The sequence below is a fragment of the Oncorhynchus nerka genome, unplaced genomic scaffold (assembly GCF_034236695.1).
Source record: "Oncorhynchus nerka isolate Pitt River unplaced genomic scaffold, Oner_Uvic_2.0 unplaced_scaffold_3279, whole genome shotgun sequence".
Lineage (NCBI taxonomy): Eukaryota > Metazoa > Chordata > Actinopteri > Salmoniformes > Salmonidae > Oncorhynchus > Oncorhynchus nerka.
In genome coordinates this window covers 3809-24772 of record NW_027038016.1, presented here as the reverse complement: position 1 = coordinate 24772, position 20964 = coordinate 3809, and the positions used below count along the sequence as shown (strand labels likewise).

The 20964-nt window shown below is 44.4% G+C and overlaps 1 protein-coding gene and 1 pseudogene across 1 annotated transcript; one reads left to right on the top strand and one right to left on the bottom strand.

Annotated features, from left to right (window-relative positions):
* Window positions 1-1980: 1980 nt before the first annotated feature.
* On the top strand, window positions 1981-7359 carry LOC115118208 (sarcoplasmic reticulum histidine-rich calcium-binding protein-like). The gene is made up of 4 exons (XM_065014411.1): window positions 1981-3175; window positions 3491-3649; window positions 5217-5310; window positions 6466-7359. Exons 2-4 carry the CDS (start codon window positions 3496-3498, stop codon window positions 6872-6874), a joined length of 657 nt encoding a protein of 218 aa, XP_064870483.1. The 5' UTR covers window positions 1981-3175; window positions 3491-3495; the 3' UTR covers window positions 6875-7359.
* Window positions 7360-10195: 2836 nt separating this feature from the next.
* Window positions 10196-14860, bottom strand: LOC135559492 (NADPH oxidase organizer 1-like; annotated as a pseudogene).
* Between the last annotated feature and the right edge of the window lie 6104 nt (window positions 14861-20964).

Here is a 20964-nt window from a genome sequence, read left to right as displayed (position 1 = left end):
CCGTCTCGGGACGTTTTACATTTACATTACATTTAAGTCATTTAGCAGACGCTCTTATCCAGAGCGACTTTACAAATTGGTGCATTCACCTTATGACATCCAGTGGAACAGCCACTTTACAATAGTGCATCTAAATCTTTTAAGGGGGTGAGAGGGATTACTTTATCCTATCCTAGGTATTCCTTAAAGAGGTGGGGTTTCAGGTGTCTCCGGAAGGTGGTGATTGACTCCGCTGTCCTGGCGTCGTGAGGGAGTTTGTTCCACCATTGGGGGGCCAGAGCAGCGAACAGTTTTGACTGGGCTGAGCGGGAACTGTACTTCCTCAGTGGTAGGGAGGCGAGCAGGCCAGAGGTGGATGAACGCAGTGCCCTTGTTTGGGTGTAGGGCCTGATCAGAGCCTGGAGGTACTGAGGTGCCGTTCCCTCACAGCTCCGTAGGTAAGCACCATGGTCTTGTAGCGGATGCGAGCTTCAACTGGAAGCCAGTGGAGAGAGCGGAGGAGCGGGGTGACGTGAGAGAACTTGGGAAGGTTGAACACCAGACGGGCTGCGGCGTTCTGGATGAGTTGTAGGGGTTTAATGGCACAGGCAGGAGCCCAGCCAACAGCGAGTTGCAGTAATCCAGACGGGAGATGACAAGTGCCTGGATTAGGACCTGCGCCGGCTCCTGTGTGAGGCAGGGTCATTCTGCGGATGTTGTAGAGCATGAACCTACAGGAACGGGCCACCGCCTTGATGTTAGTTGAGAACGACAGGGTGTTGTCCAGGATCACGCCAAGGTTCTTAGCGCTCTGGGAGGAGGACACAATGGAGTTGTCAACCGTGATGGCGAGATCATGGAACGGGCAGTCCTTCCCGGGAGGAAGAGCAGCTCCGTCTTGCCGAGGTTCAGCTTGAGGTGGTGATCCGTCATCCACACTGATATGTCTGCCAGACATGCAGAGATGCGATTCGCCACCTGGTCATCAGAAGGGGGGGAAAGAGAAGATTAATTGTGTGTCGTCTGCATAGCAATGATAGGAGAGACCATGTGAGGTTATGACAGAGCCAAGTGACTTGGTGTATAGCGAGAATAGGAGAGGGCCTAGAACAGAGCCCTGGGGGACACCAGTGGTGAGAGCACGTGGTGAGAGACGGGATTCTCGCCACGCCACCTGGTAGGAGCGACCTGTCAGGTAGGACGCAATCCAAGCGTGGGCCGCACCGGAGATGCCCAACTCGGAGAGGGTGGAGAGGAGGATCTGATGGTTCACAGTATCGAAGGCAGCAGTTAGGTCTAGAAGGATGAGAGCAGAGGAGAGAGAGTTAGCTTTATCAGTGCGGAGCGCCTCCGTGATACAGAGAAGAGCAGTCTCAGTTGAATGACTAGTCTTGAAACCTGACTGATTTGGATCAAGAAGGTCATTCTGAGAGAGATAGCGGGAGAGCTGGCCAAGGACGAATGTCAAGAGTTTTGGAGAGAAAAAGAAAGAAGGGATACTGGTCTGTAGTTGTTGACATCGGAGGGATCGAGTGTAGGTTTTTTCAGAAGGGGTGCAACTCTCGCTCTCTTGAAGACGGAAGGGACGTAGCCAGCGGTCAGGGATGAGTTGATGAGCGAGGTGAGGTAAGGGAGAAGGTCTCCGGAAATGGTCTGGAGAAGAGAGGAGGGGATAGGGTCAAGCGGGCAGGTTGTTACGGCCGGCCGTCACAAGACGCGAGATTTCATCTGGAGAGAGAGGGGAGAAAGAGGTCAGAGCACAGGGTAGGGCAGTGAGCAGAACCAGCGGTGTCGTTTGACTTAGCAAACGAGGATCGGATGTCGACGACCTTCTTTTCAAAATGGTTGACGAAGTCATCTGCAGAGAGGGAGGAGGGGGGGGGGGGGGGAGGATTCAGGAGGGAGGAGAAGGTGGCAAAGAGCTTCCTAGGGTTAGAGGCAGATGCTTGGAATTTAGAGTGGTAGAAAGTGGCTTTAGCAGCAGAGACAGAAGAGGAAAATGTAGAGAGGAGGGAGGGAAAGGATGCCAGGTCCGCAGGGAGGCGAGTTTTCCTCCATTTCTGCTCGGCTGCCCAGAGCCCGGAGCCCTGCCCGGAGCCTTCCGTCTGGGACCGTTTACTTCCGTCTCGGAGCGTTTACTTCCGTCTCGGAGCGTTTACTTCCGTCTCGGAGCGTTTACTTCCGTCTCGGGCCGTTTACTTCCGTCTGGGACTGTTTACTTCCGTCTCGGGCCGTTTACTTCCGTCTCGGGCCGTTTACTTCCGTCTCGGGCCGTTTACTTCCGTCTGGGACTGTTTACTTCTGTCTCGAACTGTTTACTTCCGTCTCGGACCGTTTACTTCCGTCTCGGGCCTATTGTACATGGCCTGAGAGAGATCAGGTTCTGAGCTAAATGAAGGTACAGTTTATAAACACAGGAGTGTTCACGTACTCAGTGTTTAGGCATGTTGGTGTTGGGAACATCGTGTATATGGTCAACACACTAGTGCAGCTCCAAAACAACATGTCCTCTTAAAACTACTTAGAACACATTATGTTTAACATATTGAAATTCTAACAACATATAACATACGTGTGTTAAAAATACTTATTTAGGACAAGTCAAGAACTGAAGGGTAATGGCTTTTAAAAATGGCATATGTATATACACATTTTAAATTCATATGTAGTTAAAATGACTGCCTCGGCACTTCTAGTGTTAAAATCCATTAAAATAACTGTATGGGAGAGACTAGGGTTCCATGTTTGACAGTGAAGGATTGGTCAGAGGTCATTGTATTGACATAACAATGGACCGTCATACTGACACTAGAGGGTCTAGAATGGGGTTGTAGATGGGATGGGTCACTTAGGTCATGATGATGCGTACTAGGCTGCATCCCAAACCCTATTTACTATCTAGTGCACTACTTTTGCTCACCATAGAGCTCTGGTCAAAAGTAATGCAGTTTGTAGGGAAAGTTGCAGTTATGTAAGTCTTTAATAGACTGGCCATTGAACTTAGGTTATGTATGGTGTGCCATGACCATGGTTATGTGTGCCAGGATCATAGGCTTCTATATCTGATGTGGGTTACTCTGTGTGTACTGTCTGTGAACTCGTGACTTTCCTGTGTGGCCTCTAGCGATCCGCCAGGGGGAAGATGGTGCTAAGCAGCTGGAGAAGACTGTGCTGAAGCTACGTCAGGACCAGAAAGGTGAGGTCAGAAAGGATTGGAATATACTAAGCTGGCCCAAAAAAAACACTGTTTTTACTACGTTGCAGAACATTCTGAAAACGTTTTGTGCTTGGTGGGTATCCAATATAGTGATGGAGCCACATGGTAATGGCCCGTGATAAAGCTCTGTGTATGGTAACGGTCTGTGTATGGTAATGGCCCGTGATAAAGCTCTGTGTATGGTAATGGCCCGTGATAAAGCTCTGTGTATGGTAATGGCCCGTGATAAAGCTCTGTGTATGGTAATGGTCCGTGTAATCCTAACCCTGACTCTCTCTACTTCCCCCCCCCCAGAGTCTATGCTGCGCTACTGTGCTGTGTGGAACACCAATGCACGGAGCTGTCTGGACGCCCAGGCTGTGATCCAGGTGATGCTCACACACCTTTCCCCTGAAGAGCTGCTCCAGTACCAAGGAGCACGCGCACACCTGGAGGGACTCATACCTTACACTGGTGAGGTGGGGTGTGCGTGTTAATCACATTGATGTATAGACTCACGCCAGACATGACAACTACCTCCATGCAGATGATGTATGATGTTTTAATTTCTGAATAATAATGAAGGAATCAAACCACTGATGCCAGAGAAAGTGTCTGCTGATTGTGTGTGTTAGTGATGGTGTCTGCTGATTGTGTGTGTGTTGGTGTCTGCTGATTGTGTGTGTTAGTGATGGTGTCTGCTGATCGTGTGTGTTAGTGATGGTGTCTGCTGATTGTGTGTTAGTGATGGTGTCTGCTGATTGTGTGTTAGTGATGGTCTCTGCTGATTGTGTGTGTTAGTGATGGTGTCTGCTGATCGTGTGTGTTAGTGATGGTGTCTGCTGATCGTGTGTGTTAGTGATGGTGTCTGCTGATCGTGTGTGTTAGTGGTGGTGTCTGCTGATTGTGTGTGTTAGTGGTGGTGTCTGCTGATTGTGTGTGTTAGTGGTGGTGTCTGCTGATTGTGTGTGTTAGTGATGGTGTCTGCTGATCGTGTGTGTTAGTGGTGGTGTCTGCTGATCGTGTGTGTTAGTGGTGGTGTCTGCTGATTGTGTGTGTTAGTGGTGGTGTCTGCTGATTGTGTGTGTTAGTGGTGGTGTCTGCTGATTGTGTGTGTTAGTGATGGTGTCTGCTGATCGTGTGTGTTAGTGATGGTGTCTGCTGATTGTGTGTTAGTGATGGTGTCTGCTGATTGTGTGTTAGTGATGGTGTCTGCTGATTGTGTGTGTTAGTGATGGTGTCTGCTGATTGTGTGTGTTAGTGATGGTGTCTGCTGATCGTGTGTGTTAGTGATGGTGTCTGCTGATCGTGTGTGTTAGTGATGGTGTCTGCTGATCGTGTGTGTTAGTGATGGTGTCTGCTGATTGTGTGTGTTAGTGGTGGTGTCTGCTGATTGTGTGTGTGTTGGTGTCCGCTGATTGTGTGTGTGATGGTGTCTGCTGATTGTGTGTGTGTTAGTGATGGTGTCTGCTGATTGTGTGTGTGTTAGTGATGGTGTCTGCTTATTGTGTGTGTTAGTGATGGTGTCTGCTGATTGTGTGTGTGTTAGTGATGATGTCTGCTGATTGTGTGTGTTAGTGATGGTGTCTGCTGATTGTGTGTGTTAGTGATGGTGTCTGCTGATTGTGTGTGTTAGTGATGGTGTCTGCTGATCGTGTGTGTTAGTGATGGTGTCTGCTGATTGTGTGTGTTAGTGATGGTGTCTGCTGATTGTGTGTGTTAGTGATGGTGTCTGCTGATTGTGTGTGTTAGTGGTGGTGTCTGCTGATTGTGTGTGTTAGTGGTGGTGTCTGCTGATTGTGTGTGTTAGTGATGGTGTCTGCTGATTGTGTGTGTTAGTGATGGTGTCTGCTGATTGTGTGTGTTAGTGATGGTGTCTGCTGATTGTGTGTGTTAGTGATGGTGTCTGCTGATTGTGTGTGTTAGTGATGGTGTCTGCTGATTGTGTGTGTTAGTGATGGTGTCTGCTGATTGTGTGTGCGCATCTTTACGTGTTTGTTGATATAGTTCCCTTGTTTGATTTGACACTTCGTCCCCGCAGAGAGGCACATGCAAAGGATCGGCCGTCTGCTGCAGGCCTCCATGTTCCTGGACTACATGTGGCAGAAGATGAGAGTGACAGGAGCTCCAGCCAGGTGAGGGTGACCAGGGGAGGGCCTTAAACACAACACCCACCAATCACAATCCAGGGCTTATACTAACACTACACAGCCTTGCCTAATGACTTTCAAATGTTTTTCCAAATACATTGCTTTTAGAAAGATTCAGAATAAAAAACACATTTCATTGTTTCGAGTTTCTTTTAATAGTGATTGATAGCGATGACAGGATTCGCCCCTAAAACAGATTCTAACATACACTTAAGTGTGTTTCACTTAGTCTTCCATCAATATCATTGCTTTGACTGAAGTGGAAATTCGACTTAAGCAATTGTTAGGATTCGCTTCTCTGAAGTGAAAGACATGTTCAATTGGTTGATTTCATGTTTCCTTGTAGCCTTCTAAGTAACTTCGTAGCAAGACGCAGTCATCCGACCTATCAGCGTTGACAGTATGCCACGCGAAGGTTGCTCTAGATCTAATCTGAGTCTAGAACAATGGCTGTTGTTGTTCAGAGAGATGACTTTCACATATCTGTGGTTTGAGACCAATACCTGTGTAACCAAACTGATGTTTTTACTGTAATTACTGTAGTAGACTTCATTCTGAAACCACATTCCCTCTCTATGGCTGTTTCCCAAATGGCACCCAATTGCCTATATACAAGTGCACTGCTTTTCACTAGGGCTCTGGTCTAAAGTAGTGCACTACATGGGGAATATGGTGCCATTTGGGACACCGTTTATAAGCTTTGTCAGCACTGTAATGATGAATAACAAACTTACTGAGGAATGTTAACAGCGATAACCAGGTACTGGAATCAGCAGGAGATCAATCAGAGGCTGTACAATCACATACTGTACCATGGTAAATCAACACTGAAATGTCTGGAAGAATGAGGCTGTAGGTCAGGTTTGAAGAATGATTATTTGAAGTCATTATCTAGAAAGTCATTGTCATGGGTCAAGCATAAAGAGGTCTTCTGCAGTACCCTAATGTATGATGTGATAGGAAGTATGCAGCAGAGCCTAATTCTTCAACATGGTCTTAAGACCCAATAAGAATCCAGCTAGAGTCCAGCTTCAGGAAATACGACAGAGCAAACATGGGTCTGTGTGACACGTGAATTATATGGATATTTGACCTCCTTTGTTGTTTGTTGCTGATGTGTGATGTCATATCCTTTTGCAGTATGGACTCGCAGGATGAGGAGATGGACACCGCCTCTCTTCAGGTGCCACACCCTCTGTTCATGATTGACAAGCGACGAGGTGAGGGTGGAGATGGGACTAAGGAACAGGGGGATGGAGAGGAGAGATGGAATGAGGGAGAGGCAGAGGAGGATGATGGTCTCGAGGAAGATACCAACTGCCCGGCCAACATGGAGGAGGAGGATGATGATGATGATGAAGTCAGTATCACCAGGAAAGCCTCAGTCAGGAGACAAAGGGAAGAAAATGGACAGAACGGAAAAGAAAATGGCAACCATCACTCTGGCAGTGAGGAGAGTTCAAGAGAGGAGGACCGGGGAGACCAAACAGAGGCTAAGATCCTCCTGTCTGCAGCGTCCCTTCCACCCCTCCAGGCAATCATCAGCTGATGGCAGACTGTCTGACATCAAGCCCACTAAGGATGCCTGAGTGTGAACCCGCGGGAGTCTCCTTCAGCATGGACCACTGCCTGGAGCAACAGTGTGGCTTTATAGACACTGACAGAGAAGCAGGTCCTGAACGACCTTTTATAATAAACTGGTTTTGAGGTCGATAGGCCTGGCTGGCAGCCATTTTGGAAAACCGTGTCATTTTTCATAAATAGTGCCACAAGTTTTTCCTGACCATGTTAGCTCATCGGGAAAAACTCTGGGTGCTATTGGAAGCCTACTAATGGTACCTAGTGGAAGCCTGCTACTAGAGGTCAGGAATTGTCGAGGCTCTACCCGTAACTTCTTCCCCATTCTTCTCAACAGAAAAGTGCTTGTGAATTTTTATATTTGTATGTTGTTGTGCAGTCCTGCTCTTCCACATAAACAACACATTTTGTTTGTCATGATTACAAATGCATCTGGAATAAAATGTATGCCTTGTATTTATTGTGCTCTCTTTTTAATATGTTCGTATTAATTTTAAACATCAACCAATATGTTAATGTAAAAGAGTGTTTGAAGACTTAACTTAATTAACATAAAACCATGAGGAACCATGAGACAGGAAAGGGTGAAAAGGTCAAGCCGTCATTCCTTTGCCACATTACCCTTTTTATCTGTCTGTCACATTTGATTAAAGTCTGGGATCTCTGGTATAAACCAGTGTACTCCGGGAGAGCTCTAACAGTATAAACCAGTGGACTCTGGGAGAGATCTGACAGTATAAACCAGTGGACTCAGGGAGAGCTCTAACAGTATAAACCAGTGTACTCCGGGAGAGATCTGACAGTATAAACCAGTGGACTCGGGGAGAGCTCTAACAGTATAAACCAGTGGACTCGGGGAGAGCTTTAACAGTATAAACCAGTGGACTCTGGGAGAGCTCTAACAGTATAAACCAGTGGACTCTGGGAGAGCTCTAACAGTATAAACCAGTGTACTCGGGGAGAGCTCTAACAGTATAAACCAGTGGACTCAGGGAGAGCTCTAACAGTATAAACCAGTGGACTCGGGGAGAGCTCTAACAGTATAAACCAGTGGACTCGGGGAGAGCTCTAACAGTGGACTCAGAGCTCTAACAGTAAACCAGTGGACTCGGGGAGAGCTCTAACAGTATAAACCAGTGGGCTCAGGGAGAGCTCTAACAGTATAAACCAGTGGACTCGGGGAGAGCTCTAACAGTATAAACCAGTGGGCTCAGGGAGAGCTCTAACAGTATAAACCAGTGGACTCGGGGAGAGCTCTAACAGTAAACCAGTGGACTCAGAGCTCTAACAGTAAACCAGTGGACTCGGGGAGAGCTCTAACAGTATAAACCAGTGGGCTCGGGGAGAGCTCTAACAGTATAAACCAGTGGACTCGGGGAGAGCTCTAACAGTAAACCAGTGGACTCAGAGCTCTAACAGTAAACCAGTGGACTCGGGGAGAGCTCTAACAGTATAAACCAGTGGGCTCAGGGAGAGCTCTAACAGTATAAACCAGTGGACTCGGGGGAGAGCTCTAACAGTAAACCAGTGGACTCGGGGAGAGCTCTAACAGTATAAACCAGTGGACTCAGGGAGAGCTCTAACAGTATAAACCAGTGGACTCGGGGGAGAGCTCTAACAGTAAACCAGTGGACTCGGGGAGAGCTCTAACAGTATAAACCAGTGGGCTCGGGGAGAGCTCTAACAGTATAAACCAGTGGACTCGGGGAGAGCTCTAACAGTAAACCAGTGGACTCGGGGAGAGCTCTAACAGTATAAACCAGTGGGCTCGGGGGAGAGCTCTAACAGTAAACCAGTGGACTCGGGGAGAGCTCTAACAGTATAAACCAGTGGGCTCGGGGAGAGCTCTAACAGTATAAACCAGTGGACTCGGGGAGAGCTCTAACAGTAAACCAGTGGACTCAGAGCTCTAACAGTAAACCAGTGGACTCGGGGAGAGCTCTAACAGTATAAACCAGTGGGCTCAGGGAGAGCTCTAACAGTATAAACCAGTGGACTCGGGGAGAGCTCTAACAGTATAAACCAGTGGACTCGGTGAGAGCTCTAACAGTATAAACCAGTGGGCTCAGGGAGTATTCTAACAGTATAAACCAGTGGACTCAGAGCTCTAACAGTAAACCAGTGGACTCGGGGAGAGCTCTAACAGTATAAACCAGTGGACTCGGGGAGAGCTCTAACAGTATAAACCAGTGGACTCAGGGAGAGCTCTAACAGTAAACCAGTGGACTCGGGGAGAGCTCTAACAGTAAACCAGTGGACTCAGAGCTCTAACAGTAAACCAGTGGACTCTGGGAGAGCTCTAACAGTAAACCAGTGGGCTCAGGGAGAGCTCTAACAGTATAAACCAGTGGACTCGGGGAGAGCTCTAACAGTATAAATCAGTGGACTCGGGGAGAGCTCTAACAGTAAACCAGTGGACTCGGGGAGAGCTCTAACAGTATAAACCAGTGGGCTCGGGGGAGAGCTCTAACAGTAAACCAGTGGACTCGGGGAGAGCTCTAACAGTATAAACCAGTGGGCTCGGGGAGAGCTCTAACAGTATAAACCAGTGGACTCGGGGAGAGCTCTAACAGTAAACCAGTGGACTCAGAGCTCTAACAGTAAACCAGTGGACTCGGGGAGAGCTCTAACAGTATAAACCAGTGGGCTCAGGGAGAGCTCTAACAGTATAAACCAGTGGACTCGGGGAGAGCTCTAACAGTATAAACCAGTGGACTCGGTGAGAGCTCTAACAGTATAAACCAGTGGGCTCAGGGAGTATTCTAACAGTATAAACCAGTGGACTCAGAGCTCTAACAGTAAACCAGTGGACTCGGGGAGAGCTCTAACAGTATAAACCAGTGGACTCGGGGAGAGCTCTAACAGTATAAACCAGTGGACTCAGGGAGAGCTCTAACAGTAAACCAGTGGACTCGGGGAGAGCTCTAACAGTAAACCAGTGGACTCAGAGCTCTAACAGTAAACCAGTGGACTCTGGGAGAGCTCTAACAGTAAACCAGTGGGCTCAGGGAGAGCTCTAACAGTATAAACCAGTGGACTCGGGGAGAGCTCTAACAGTATAAATCAGTGGACTCGGGGAGAGCTCTAACAGTATAAGAGTACAATTCATAGTAAGCTAGCGGTGGATAGAAATGGTGACTCCAAGAGAGAGAAATTGGGTGCTTTGCTATGGATGAAAAGAGATGGAACCAGTGTCATCTGTACCAGTGGCGTATGTCACACACACACAACATCCTGTTAAGTTTCAATCAGGATATTATCTCCATTCAAAGAGGCGGACAAGTTATTTTAGTATTAGAATTTATTGCTTTTTGCAGTACAAGATATGTTATCTATAGTTATTTTAGTATAATAATGTATTACAATATGTTGCAGTTTGCAGTACAATATGATATGGAATCAACCATAGTTGCTAATAACAGTTTTCCAGTATGGAAAAATAGAGATCCATAGATTAAAAGGCTATACAGTGGAAACTATGAGAACACATTTTTGGATTTAATAGAAGACACTAATTCATGACAATCACAGAAAATTGCTACTGAATGTTTATTCACAAAAGTGTATATTTTAATTATACCAGTATATGACCTGACTTCACATTAAGTGAAGAGAAATTATTCATTAAAACAGGAATGTAGACAAATGACAGTAAACCCCTAACCGTAATATTTGTTCATCCACAAAATAAATCCTGAATTAATAGACAGCATTAAAATAATGTTTACAATGCAGTTATCAGTATCCATCTCCAGGTGCATGGAAGTAGGCCTGACGAACAGAGCAAGAAGTAAACTTCCACATTAAAAAAATAAAGACTCAATATGTGACTCAGAGTATTACAGTAATGTATGATTCTTCCTCCCATATCACAACTCATGGTTACATGACCAGCCCCAAGGCAGTTAAACACTTTAAAACACAGCGTAATCATGTTCAGGTAACTTCATAACGGATAAGTCCCACAGTCCAGCTTCTAGTACAGTGACTTTCTGTGCTAAAGCCTTTGGATTCTTCCTGGAACCCACCAAGACACCACATGTCTTGGCCACAACCCAGTCTGCACCCTCGGTTTTAAAAGGCTAAGGAGGAACTGGCTACCCATGACTCACCAGTGGGTCTGGACCCACCACCATTTTGAGTCAACACTGCTCCTATTTAGCGGCTCAGTATCACAGCGGGCGCTGGCGACAGCTTGGCTTTGGAGGCGTTCTTGCGCGTGACTGTAGTGCAGCGTGTCAGGATCTCCTGCACCCTGGGCCTGGGGGGCACCTTGGGGGTGGTTGGGGCCATCTTGAACAGGTTTGGGTCAGATCTTCCGTGGACCATCCTCCCCTCCAACACGCCGCTGTCGGGGTTGAGACGGTCGGCCACCAGGGGCGGCGGTGTGCGGGCGCGCCGGAGACGCTCGTCCATGTCGGCACGGCTCAGGTTGAGTGACGAGCTGCAGGATGACGAACTGAGGTCGTCACTGAAGCTGAAGTCACTGCCCTCGCTTCCCATGCTGCCCTCGCGGCTGCGCTTGCGTCTATCCACCTCCCCGTCCACCTCCACCATAATAGTAGGCGTTGGAGTGCCCTTGCTAGGGTATGTCGGGGTGGGGGTGGTGACCATCACAGGTGAAGGGCTAGGCTGAGGCACAGTTAGAACATTAAAAGAATGAGACTTGAGCTTGTCGGTAGGCTTGAGCTGATTTGGTGTGGAAGGTTGGGAGCCGGGCAGCTGCAGGATGTTGCCTTGGGAATGGCTGCGCTCGTGGGAGTGTCCGGCCAGCGTGTGGTCAGAGCTGGAGCTGTGGACCAGGTTGAGAGCCGCCAGGCGGACACGGGGGTTGTTGTAGGGCTGCAGGTACATGGCAGGTACGAAGCCGCTCTTGCCGTTGTATCTGTCAAGAGGAGAAATAAGAAATTGGAAACTGACATGAGTTTGGATTTCATATCAGAAATCACAATGTTGTCAAAGCCTTGGTACAATATGTTATCCTAGGTAATGATAGACGACAAGTCTGTGGCCTTTGTACACATTTGTCTGTCTAGCTTTCACTTAAATTGACAAGTCAATGGCCGTGTCCGAAATCTAGCTTGGCTACTACTTACTTAAACTGCATACTGTGTACTAATCTTACTACATACTATATTGACCGTACTGTTTAGTAAAAAGGTATGCAGTAAGAAACAAATTGAGAATTTGAGATTATAACCCACTGGGCAAAAACTGATTGAATCAGTGTTGTTTCCACGTAATTCCATGTGATGACGTTCAATCAACATGGAAAACTGATTGGATTTGAAAAAAGTCAATGTAAGGGAATTTTTTATTTTTTTCACCCAACGTTTAACCATTTTTTGGTGAATTCACATTAGATCGCAAATCAACCAAATGTAAATCAAAACTAGATGTTGAACTGACGTCTGGAAGGTTATATCTGCATTTTTGTCAAAATTAGGTTATTGACATATCCTTGTTCTGTTCATATCCTTGTTCTGTTCAATGACACGGCCATTGTCAAGAAAATATTTGGATTTGATTCAGTGAAAAGATAACAGCTAAGTAATTCAGTCACGTCAACTTCCAAGGGGAAGCTACCAACTGTTTTCTAATGATAGGGGCAGAACACGCTGAGAGGTTGTCTCAAAAGAGCATTGAGCAGACAATGGCTCAGCTATCTCTGGTATTGGGTTCTTCAGAATCAACTAATGATACCTTGTAATGTAGTGAGATAATTACAGCGTTGTTGTTTCCGCATGATATCTGATGGACGGACGATGATACTCTGCATGTCTGTCTGCACCATGACTTTCAATTCCCTTTCAATTTCCATTCTCTCAATGCATTTGCTGTCATCTGACCATAGAATTAGTACGAGTTCTAATCATTTTGATTCCATGGTTCCGACAGTCTGGAAGTCATGCTTCTCTTTTACAGCTATAGCTACTGTATTCTTCCTGTTTAGTCAGACAGGTGTTGTTCAGTAACATACCTGATCAGCCACCAGCCATTGTCAGACTTCTGCAGGACTTCCACCACTGAGCCAATGTCCATAGACACCTCGTCTCTATTTGTGGCTTTGTAGCTTCTGACAGCACTGTACAGCACACCTATTTGTGGGCGATTCAGAATGTTAGGATAGGTGCAACATCAATATATGGCAATATACTGTCAATGGTTGTCCACACCTTGCAGTACATGCACAGTACAGTATTTGCAGTGTATGTCTTGACGCTGGTGCATCAGCTATATGTGAATGTTTTATATATTTGTTGATGTGAACATTTTTGCAGATGATCCCCTGATGATCCCCTCCCAGGCTATAGAAAACAAAAATACATATGTGTCAGGGATAAGAGATGATGGTCTCTTACTTTCTCCATAGGACTCGTCACTATCGTCATCCTCATTCCCCTCTACCTTCTCCAGGTATGGAGCAGGGAACCAGGCCATACGCTTGTCCTCATTCTCCACCAGCCACCAGCCTGGGAGCAGAGGGAGAGGGGTTAGACTGGTGATGGACAGTTATGATCAGCTCTCTCAAACCCATTACATGTCACAGAGTCAATACATTCGTGCAGAGATTAAAAGTGATGCGATTTTACATGTTTATTACAAAGGAAAATACATGCTCATTATACTTTATGGCAAATCACAGCAGACGTTCTCTCACCTGCTTTGTCTTTGATGAGCACGTCCAAGTTTTCGTCCACGGCCACTTTGAACGGCCGGTTCTTGGTGTCTTTGGTCTCATAGGGTGCCATGCACCGGTATGCCTCTGTTACGAACGGCTGGGTAACGTTTCCAATGTTGACACTCTTGTCATGTCCAGCGGAATCCTCTGAAGGCATGATCATGATACTGAGGAAGGAAGTCACATTGTAAATGTATAACTATTTATTGTACTGAATTAAATCACCAAAACATAACGGGACACTGGATTTGAAGTCGATCCACTTGTGCGTAATACTGTGCGTAATGCTCAGGACACAGTGGTATTCCCTAAGCAATGTGTGTAATTCTCACTATAATCTACCTATTCTTGGCAAACTCTGGCTGTAGATCTTGGTCCTTGGGGTGGAAGTACCGGATGAGTTCAGGACATTGTGAGACGCGCGGGTCACAGCTGAGGAGCTCGCGGCAGTATTTCTCCAAAAACTTGAGCTGGACCACGGACTTGCTTGGACCATTATTCTTTGTGTTTATCTTCATCCTCCAGTCTGACGAAGGAATATACGACGATTACTAATGAATTATTTATTAGTTATATAAAGGATACAAATGATAGACATCAACCGGCAACGTGATATTAAAAGTAAAACATAGGCCTACCTCGAAATCTAGGAATAATTCTGTCCGATTTTTAAGTGGGTTCGCAGGTGGGAATTTTTTCTTCATTTGTTCCTGTTTTGGATAAAAAGTTTGGCATAAGTAAGAAAAGCATGGCTCCATATTATATTTTGCATTTATGTAGCCTACATTAGATCAGACAATTTGAATTGTAGTTGATGATGTAACTTACATTAAGTGTCTTGAAGTCCTTGAAGGTTCTGTAAACAATGATGTCATTCTGATCTGACCAAAGCACCGATGTCATGTACATCTGGACATTTGAAATAAGTTATAAATATCAATTAAATCATTGCTGTCAAATTCAAAAATAAATGTTTTAGTTAATTGCACTCACAAAATACAGCAAAAAAGAATCAACCATTTTCGGGAAATTATTAATTTAACGGGCATAAAAAAATAGTTGTACATTTCATGCAGAAATCTGGAGAAATATCCCATAACAGCAGCAGTAGTATTACATGCATCAAGTATCCATACTTTGCTTTTCTCCTTGTGCATTACTCCAATCAGTCGGACATTAACCGGATACCGTTGCTCCTCCATGTTAGTCATTAAAAAGCCTAGAGGCGTAAAGTCCTATGGAGATGTGTATTCCTAACTAACTGACTGGAGCTCAAATGGGAAACAGATTAATATACCTCTCCGAGTAAGGAGGTGTGGCAGTAGAGGCACGTAAGCAAACAAATAGGAGGACAATATTTGCGTCACGTGAGCAGCTCCCGCTGTAGTGGCGCAAGTGTGGGAACTACACTGTTGCAACCAATGTATCATCATTTCAGTGGCGAACCATCATTCAGGGCAGGCGGGGAAGACCCTGTTTCGAGCCCCATCTGTTGAGCTAAAAAATATATATATACACATGTTTTTGTTGTTGCCTGTTTTGCATGTTATTTTGGCATTAATACGTGTCACATAACAGTTTTCAAACAATATATAATAATATTTTAGTTAATAAAGCTGCATATAAACATGGTCTCTTTTTTGCTTTCTTGAGTAAGGCAGCTCCAAAATGAAGGTGTTTCAGCCTAGTTCAGTGCTTTCTGTGCTGGTGGGGCAGCCAGTGGAAAATATGGAGTTGGTAATGTTCTCTAGTTGCGCCGTGATTGGCTCAGTGTTCTGTCACTCACGGGGACACTACGTCACCGCGAACTCTACAGGGAGAGCTAAAAAATTCAAGCACCCTGGGTGCTGCCATAGAGTTACATTAGAAGTGCCCGTTCAAGAAGGTTCAAGGTCATTGGCCACAGATAAAATTACATCAAATCACGTTATATCTACAGTAGCTTTGATTGGACTGATTATGTCAACATCATACCTTAGCTAGCAAGCTAGAAGTCCTCATCATGAATAAACTTGACAATCTACTGGCAAATCCTTTTCAATCCTTGTCATAGGAAGAGAAATTATAGATAAAATGTATTGTGCTCATAAACATTACACAACATGTTGGAAATCGCAAATTCAACAATGAGTGGTTTGGAAGGAATCAGTGGCGGCTAACTGCAAGCGTTGCAAAGCAATTTCTAGCCTGCTATTCAGTAGAGCGGGTGTGTGGTCTAAGTCTTGGTTTAAGGGTCCCTTTTCCAAGCTTAAAAGGATAAACATTCATGCTGTCAATCCAACATGACTTCTGCCGCATTCAAAACACCTGGAAACTCGGAACAGGCAAATCTCAGACTTCAGTGAGTTCAAGACAACTGGGAACTAAAACAAAAAGAGCTCTTACTGGAAAAATACGTTTTGAACGGTCATCCAACTCGAATTCCAAGTCGGGAACTCGGGTCTCTTTCTAGACCTGAAGATCACTGACGTCATGATTCGACCTTGTTTTTGATGATTCCCAGTTGTCCTGAAAGCACCATAAATCCAGAGAATACCAGACTTTGATGACAAAGTTTGATGACAACACAAGTACCGCCATGCTACCTTAATGTTCAAGTGAGCACAGCACAACAAGGTGTAAGAGCTTTCATTGTCTGCTTATATGCCCCCTTTATTTATCCTATGCTTCTGACTTGGCGTGCAGGGAGAATACTATAAGAACGGACCATGTTCTGAATTCTGTCTCTGTACATTTAAAAAGTGCTGAACAAATAGTTACATTGACTATGTCCATCCTAGCTCGCTCATTAATGTCTTAATCAAAATGACAGATTGCCTCTTATCCGCTCGTCATCCCCTTATGCCATAGTTTGTACATCTCAATGCCATAGTTTGTACATCTCAATGCCATAGTTTGTACATCTCAATGCCATAGATTGTACATCTCAATGCCATAGTTTGTACATCTCAATTGTCAGTAGAAACCACATTTGTTTAAGTAAGTCAGCCATATCAGCTATGTTTTTTTAAAGGCAGTAAATGAGGCTAAATGATCTGTTTCGCTGCCAGACAAGGCTCCGCTGATAGCCAGGTAATTTGTCTGATTTTCTGTAACAATGGTATGGGTATAATAATACATTTTATTTTGTAAAGTGGTTTCTTGCATCAAACAACAATATCAACAGTCACCTTGTCTGAAGGACAAATGGATAAACAGGTTAATGTCAAGCCCTGCATGTTTTTTTCAAAAGTCTCAGAATGTAGGCCTACATTGAACACCACACATTGGCTGCTACTGTAGGCTGAATGATAGAACAGCTATTTCCATGTCAAAATGTTATGGGATGCATTTTATCCATTATTTTTGATGGTAGGCCAATCTAGAATGCCTACATTATGATCAAATAGCCAGTAGCCTACTTGGCCATTGTTAAAACTGATCTTAAAGCGGGTACAGCTGCATTTTCACAGTGTTGAAGTTTGCACTCAGCAGACCTGAAATTTGACATTTTTTTAGGGAACATTGGTTGCAACACATATATGCCTACCTGCAGCCTGCAGGCACACTCAGCATCTCTCTGGAGATATTGCATTTATTGCTTTTACTGAGCTTTGATGACATGTCATTTTATTACTTGAGATAAAGTAGTAGTCGTTTTACTACAGTAGACAGGCCCACCTCTTCTCTATTCAGTGAAACAGCTAAAACAGCCATATAAAATAAGCACAGAAGAAAAACAGTTCTGCCTTTAACTGCCTGTTTTTGGAACCTCATGTCTTCCCTGCCCATGCTGGGTCAACCTTTGGACTCATATCCCAGGGATCACATTGATTCATGTTGTGCCCATTCCTTATTAACCTGGTGTGAAATGGAAATGCTTTTTTTGCATATCCTACAGAGAATGGGGTCACAGCCAGGGATCAGCTATTATTGACGGCAACACTGAGGCAATTAGGGTTACGTGCTTTGCTCAAGGACAGATTGATAGATTTTTCACCTATTTGGCTCAGCAACTCAAACTAGCAATCTTTCGGTTACTGGCCCAATGCTCTAATGCCTCGATCACACGACACCATCTTTGCAATTTGGTACACCAGAGGTACATTAATTTCCCCTGGAACGCTGCAGTGCGTTCCGTGTGGTGAAAACCTTCGATTTATCGAACGATTACATCAAACTGTATGTGAAGACGGCCTGACAGAAATGGTAGCAGAAGGTGAAGGTTGAACTTTTGTTGAACACATATCCAGATGATGCTGTGTCAGTGGAGGCTGCTGAGGGGAGGACGGATCATAACACTCCATTCCAGCCTGTTATTATAAGTTGTCCTCCACTCAGCAGCCTCCACTGTGCTGGATAGCGTTTGGTGCAATGACACTGTAGGTGGGTTCGAGGCATAACCACTAGGCTACCTGCCGCCAGTAGGGGAGGAGGCCAGGAATGGCCTGTATTCATAAAGCAGAGGCCATATAAAGAGAATTAATCAAATTATGGCATAATTGCGAATGTACCTATAGGACAGGTTTCTCAAACTCGGTCCTCGGTACTACAAGGGTGCACCTTTTGGTTTTTGCCCTAGTGCTACACAGCTGATTCAAATAATCAACTAATCATCAAGCTTTGGTAATTTGAATCAGCTGTGTGATGTTAGGGCAAAAACCAACATTTCCACCCCTTGGGGTTGTGAGGACGGAGTTTGGGAAACGCTGCCATTGAAGCAAAGCAGGAAGTAAAAGCAGAAAGTGTACCCATCAATATATAATGTGATTTGTTGATTAAACTCAACTGACATTAGAAAAAATACATTATATTCCACGAGTCACATCAGTTAACATAATTTGAATGAACATTCTACATTACCATGGAAATGATTGCACTGGCACCATTGCGTGTGCACCCATGACTTTACCAGTCAAAGTGCCAGGGTTAGAGGTTGCAACCCTCTATGTTCATTCTATTTCTATGGCAGAGGTAGTTGAACTTAGTTGTAGCAGGGACTAAAGGTTGCCCTATTGCCTGGGGAAAGTGACCTGAGCAGTTAGGCAAGTTGAGCCTGTTCTAAAGGTTTTTCACTGAAAACAAAACTAAGGAATTCCAGTAGGTGTTGCCTAAAATGGATCATTCTGGTTCATTCCCATTGTTTAAGTGAAAGGTGGACAATTTATGGCATTTATGACTGCCCCCTGGGCAAAAACTGCTTGAACATCGTTTCCACATTTCAACAACAAAAATGAACTGTGATAATGTTGAATCAGCGTGTAAAACTGATTGGATTTGCAGAGTCAACTTTTAACCTGAACCCAATGTCATGGTGAAATGTTGATTTCACGTTATTGGTCTCCTAGCTAAAGCCTAATCAACCACGTCTCTCAACAACCAGCACATCATTGTTTAACGTCCATTAAGGTAGCCCCCTGTACCTCTCTGATTCAGAGCGGTTGGATTAATCAGAGCGGTTGGGTTAAATGCATTAGTTATACAAAACCTTTGAGTTGTGCAACTGATTAGATATCCCCTTTCCCATTAACTCTGAACTTGGTTTCTCTCTTCATTCAGGCTCCTCTCAGGTCATCACTAGTTACCACAGCGTCATAATTATGGCTAAACCCATTTCTACAATTGCTCTTCTTAAAATCTGACCCTAACCACACTGCTAACCTTAATTTAAAATTGCTTGTCTTAATTTATCATGATTTTAAAGTTAGCCAATTTTGCACTTTGACTGTGGTTACTAGTGACAACCCTCTCCTGATTGCTTGCTGTGTGAGAGAGACACATTTTCATGGAAAACAAGATTGTGTGTTAATTAAAAGCAGTTTAGTTGTCCTCTAAAACTAGCTAGAAGGAGCCATTCTATAACTAGTTAACAAAACTATTAGCGTTAGCTGTAGTAGCCTAGCTAGCTAATGTTAAACATTTAGACTCACTGAATAAATATATTTGGCACAGGATAAAGATTAAAACGATCTGCTGAGGCTACGTGAGGCCAAGTAATGTTGGCATTGTCATGTTCGTCGTAAGGAGACCAAGGTGCAGCATGGTATGCGTACATCGTTCTTTAAACGAATGATACACTGAACAAACTAAAAACAAAACCGTGAAGCTAATATGAATAGTGCAGACAGGCAACGAAATATAGAATAAGAACCCACAAAACCTATGGAAATGGCTACCTAAATATGGTCCCCAATCAGAGACAACTGATAAACAGCTGCCTCTGATTGGGAACCAATTCAGGCCACCATAGACATACATAAACCTAGACTTACAAAACCCTAGGTATACAAAAACCCTAGACAAGACAAAACTAACATACCCACCTAGTCACACCCTGACCTAACCAAAATAATAAAGAAAACAGATCAGGGCGTGACAGGCATATTATTGTATTTCCACTGCTGGTGATTGTTCACAAATGTTTGTGGTGCAATTGTCAGTCTCAAAGTCCCAGTTCAGTCAAACCATATTTTTATGTTTTATATATACAGCATATATATTTCCACACTATGAGTTAGGAATAATACTGAGAAAATTATGATAATGCCTTTTGAGTGTAAGAGGTGTTTGAAAGGCCTGAAATTTCAGCTTATTCTTCTTGATCTGGTTGGCGGATTGCATCGACCTTTTAGGTGCATACACTGACACCTACTGTACTGGTATGTGAGGCCATTCATGGCCTACCTATATTACATTAGTCGATATGATACCTGTATAAATTCTAACGTAACCTCTTCCCACATCTCAACAGTCTAAACTAACAATCTCTACCCACATCAGTTACCTGCTTCTTGTTTATCTAATTGATTAGCTCAAACAGCGCAATTAGCCATGTGCTCACCTTCCTTTCAGCAACCGTGAGGCCATTCACGGCATACCTACACTACATACTTTGAAACAATCCTAGTTTAAATTCCAACATAATTTCTAAACTCTAATATAACCTCGACCCACATCTCAATGTACTTAAACCAACCTCAGCCTCCCAGTGACTTGGATTACAGGTACGTGCCACAGCAACCATCTATTTCAGCCTTTTTGGTGGGATGGAGTTTTGGCCTGCCAGGTGGTAAATTAACTAATAGACCAATAAGAAAGAGTTCCAGAATTCTCTGCCAATAACAGCTATACTGAACAAAACTATAAACATAACATGTAAAGTGTTGGTCCCATGTTTCATGACCTGAAATAAAAGATCCCAGAAATGTTCCATATGCACAAAAGCTTATTTCTCTAAAATTGTGCACAAATTAGTTTATATCTCTGTTAGTGAGCATTTATCCCTTGCAAATATAATCAATCCACCTAACAGGTGTGGCATATCAAGAGGCTGATTTAACAGAATGCACATTACACAGGTGCACCTTGTGCTGGGGGACAATAAAAGGCCACTCTAAAAT

What these genes read in the sequence shown, in the direction of transcription:
- LOC115118208 (XM_065014411.1), top strand. Translation starts at nt 3,496, where the DNA reads ATGCTGCGCTACTGTGCTGTGTGGAACACCAATGCACGGAGCTGTCTG. An exon ending in GGGACTCATACCTTACACTG is followed by an intron (nt 3,650 to 5,216) that starts GTGAGGTGGGGT and finishes TCGTCCCCGCAG; the next exon opens with AGAGGCACATGCAAAGGATC. An exon ending in GTGACAGGAGCTCCAGCCAG is followed by an intron (nt 5,311 to 6,465) that starts GTGAGGGTGACC and finishes ATCCTTTTGCAG; the next exon opens with TATGGACTCGCAGGATGAGG.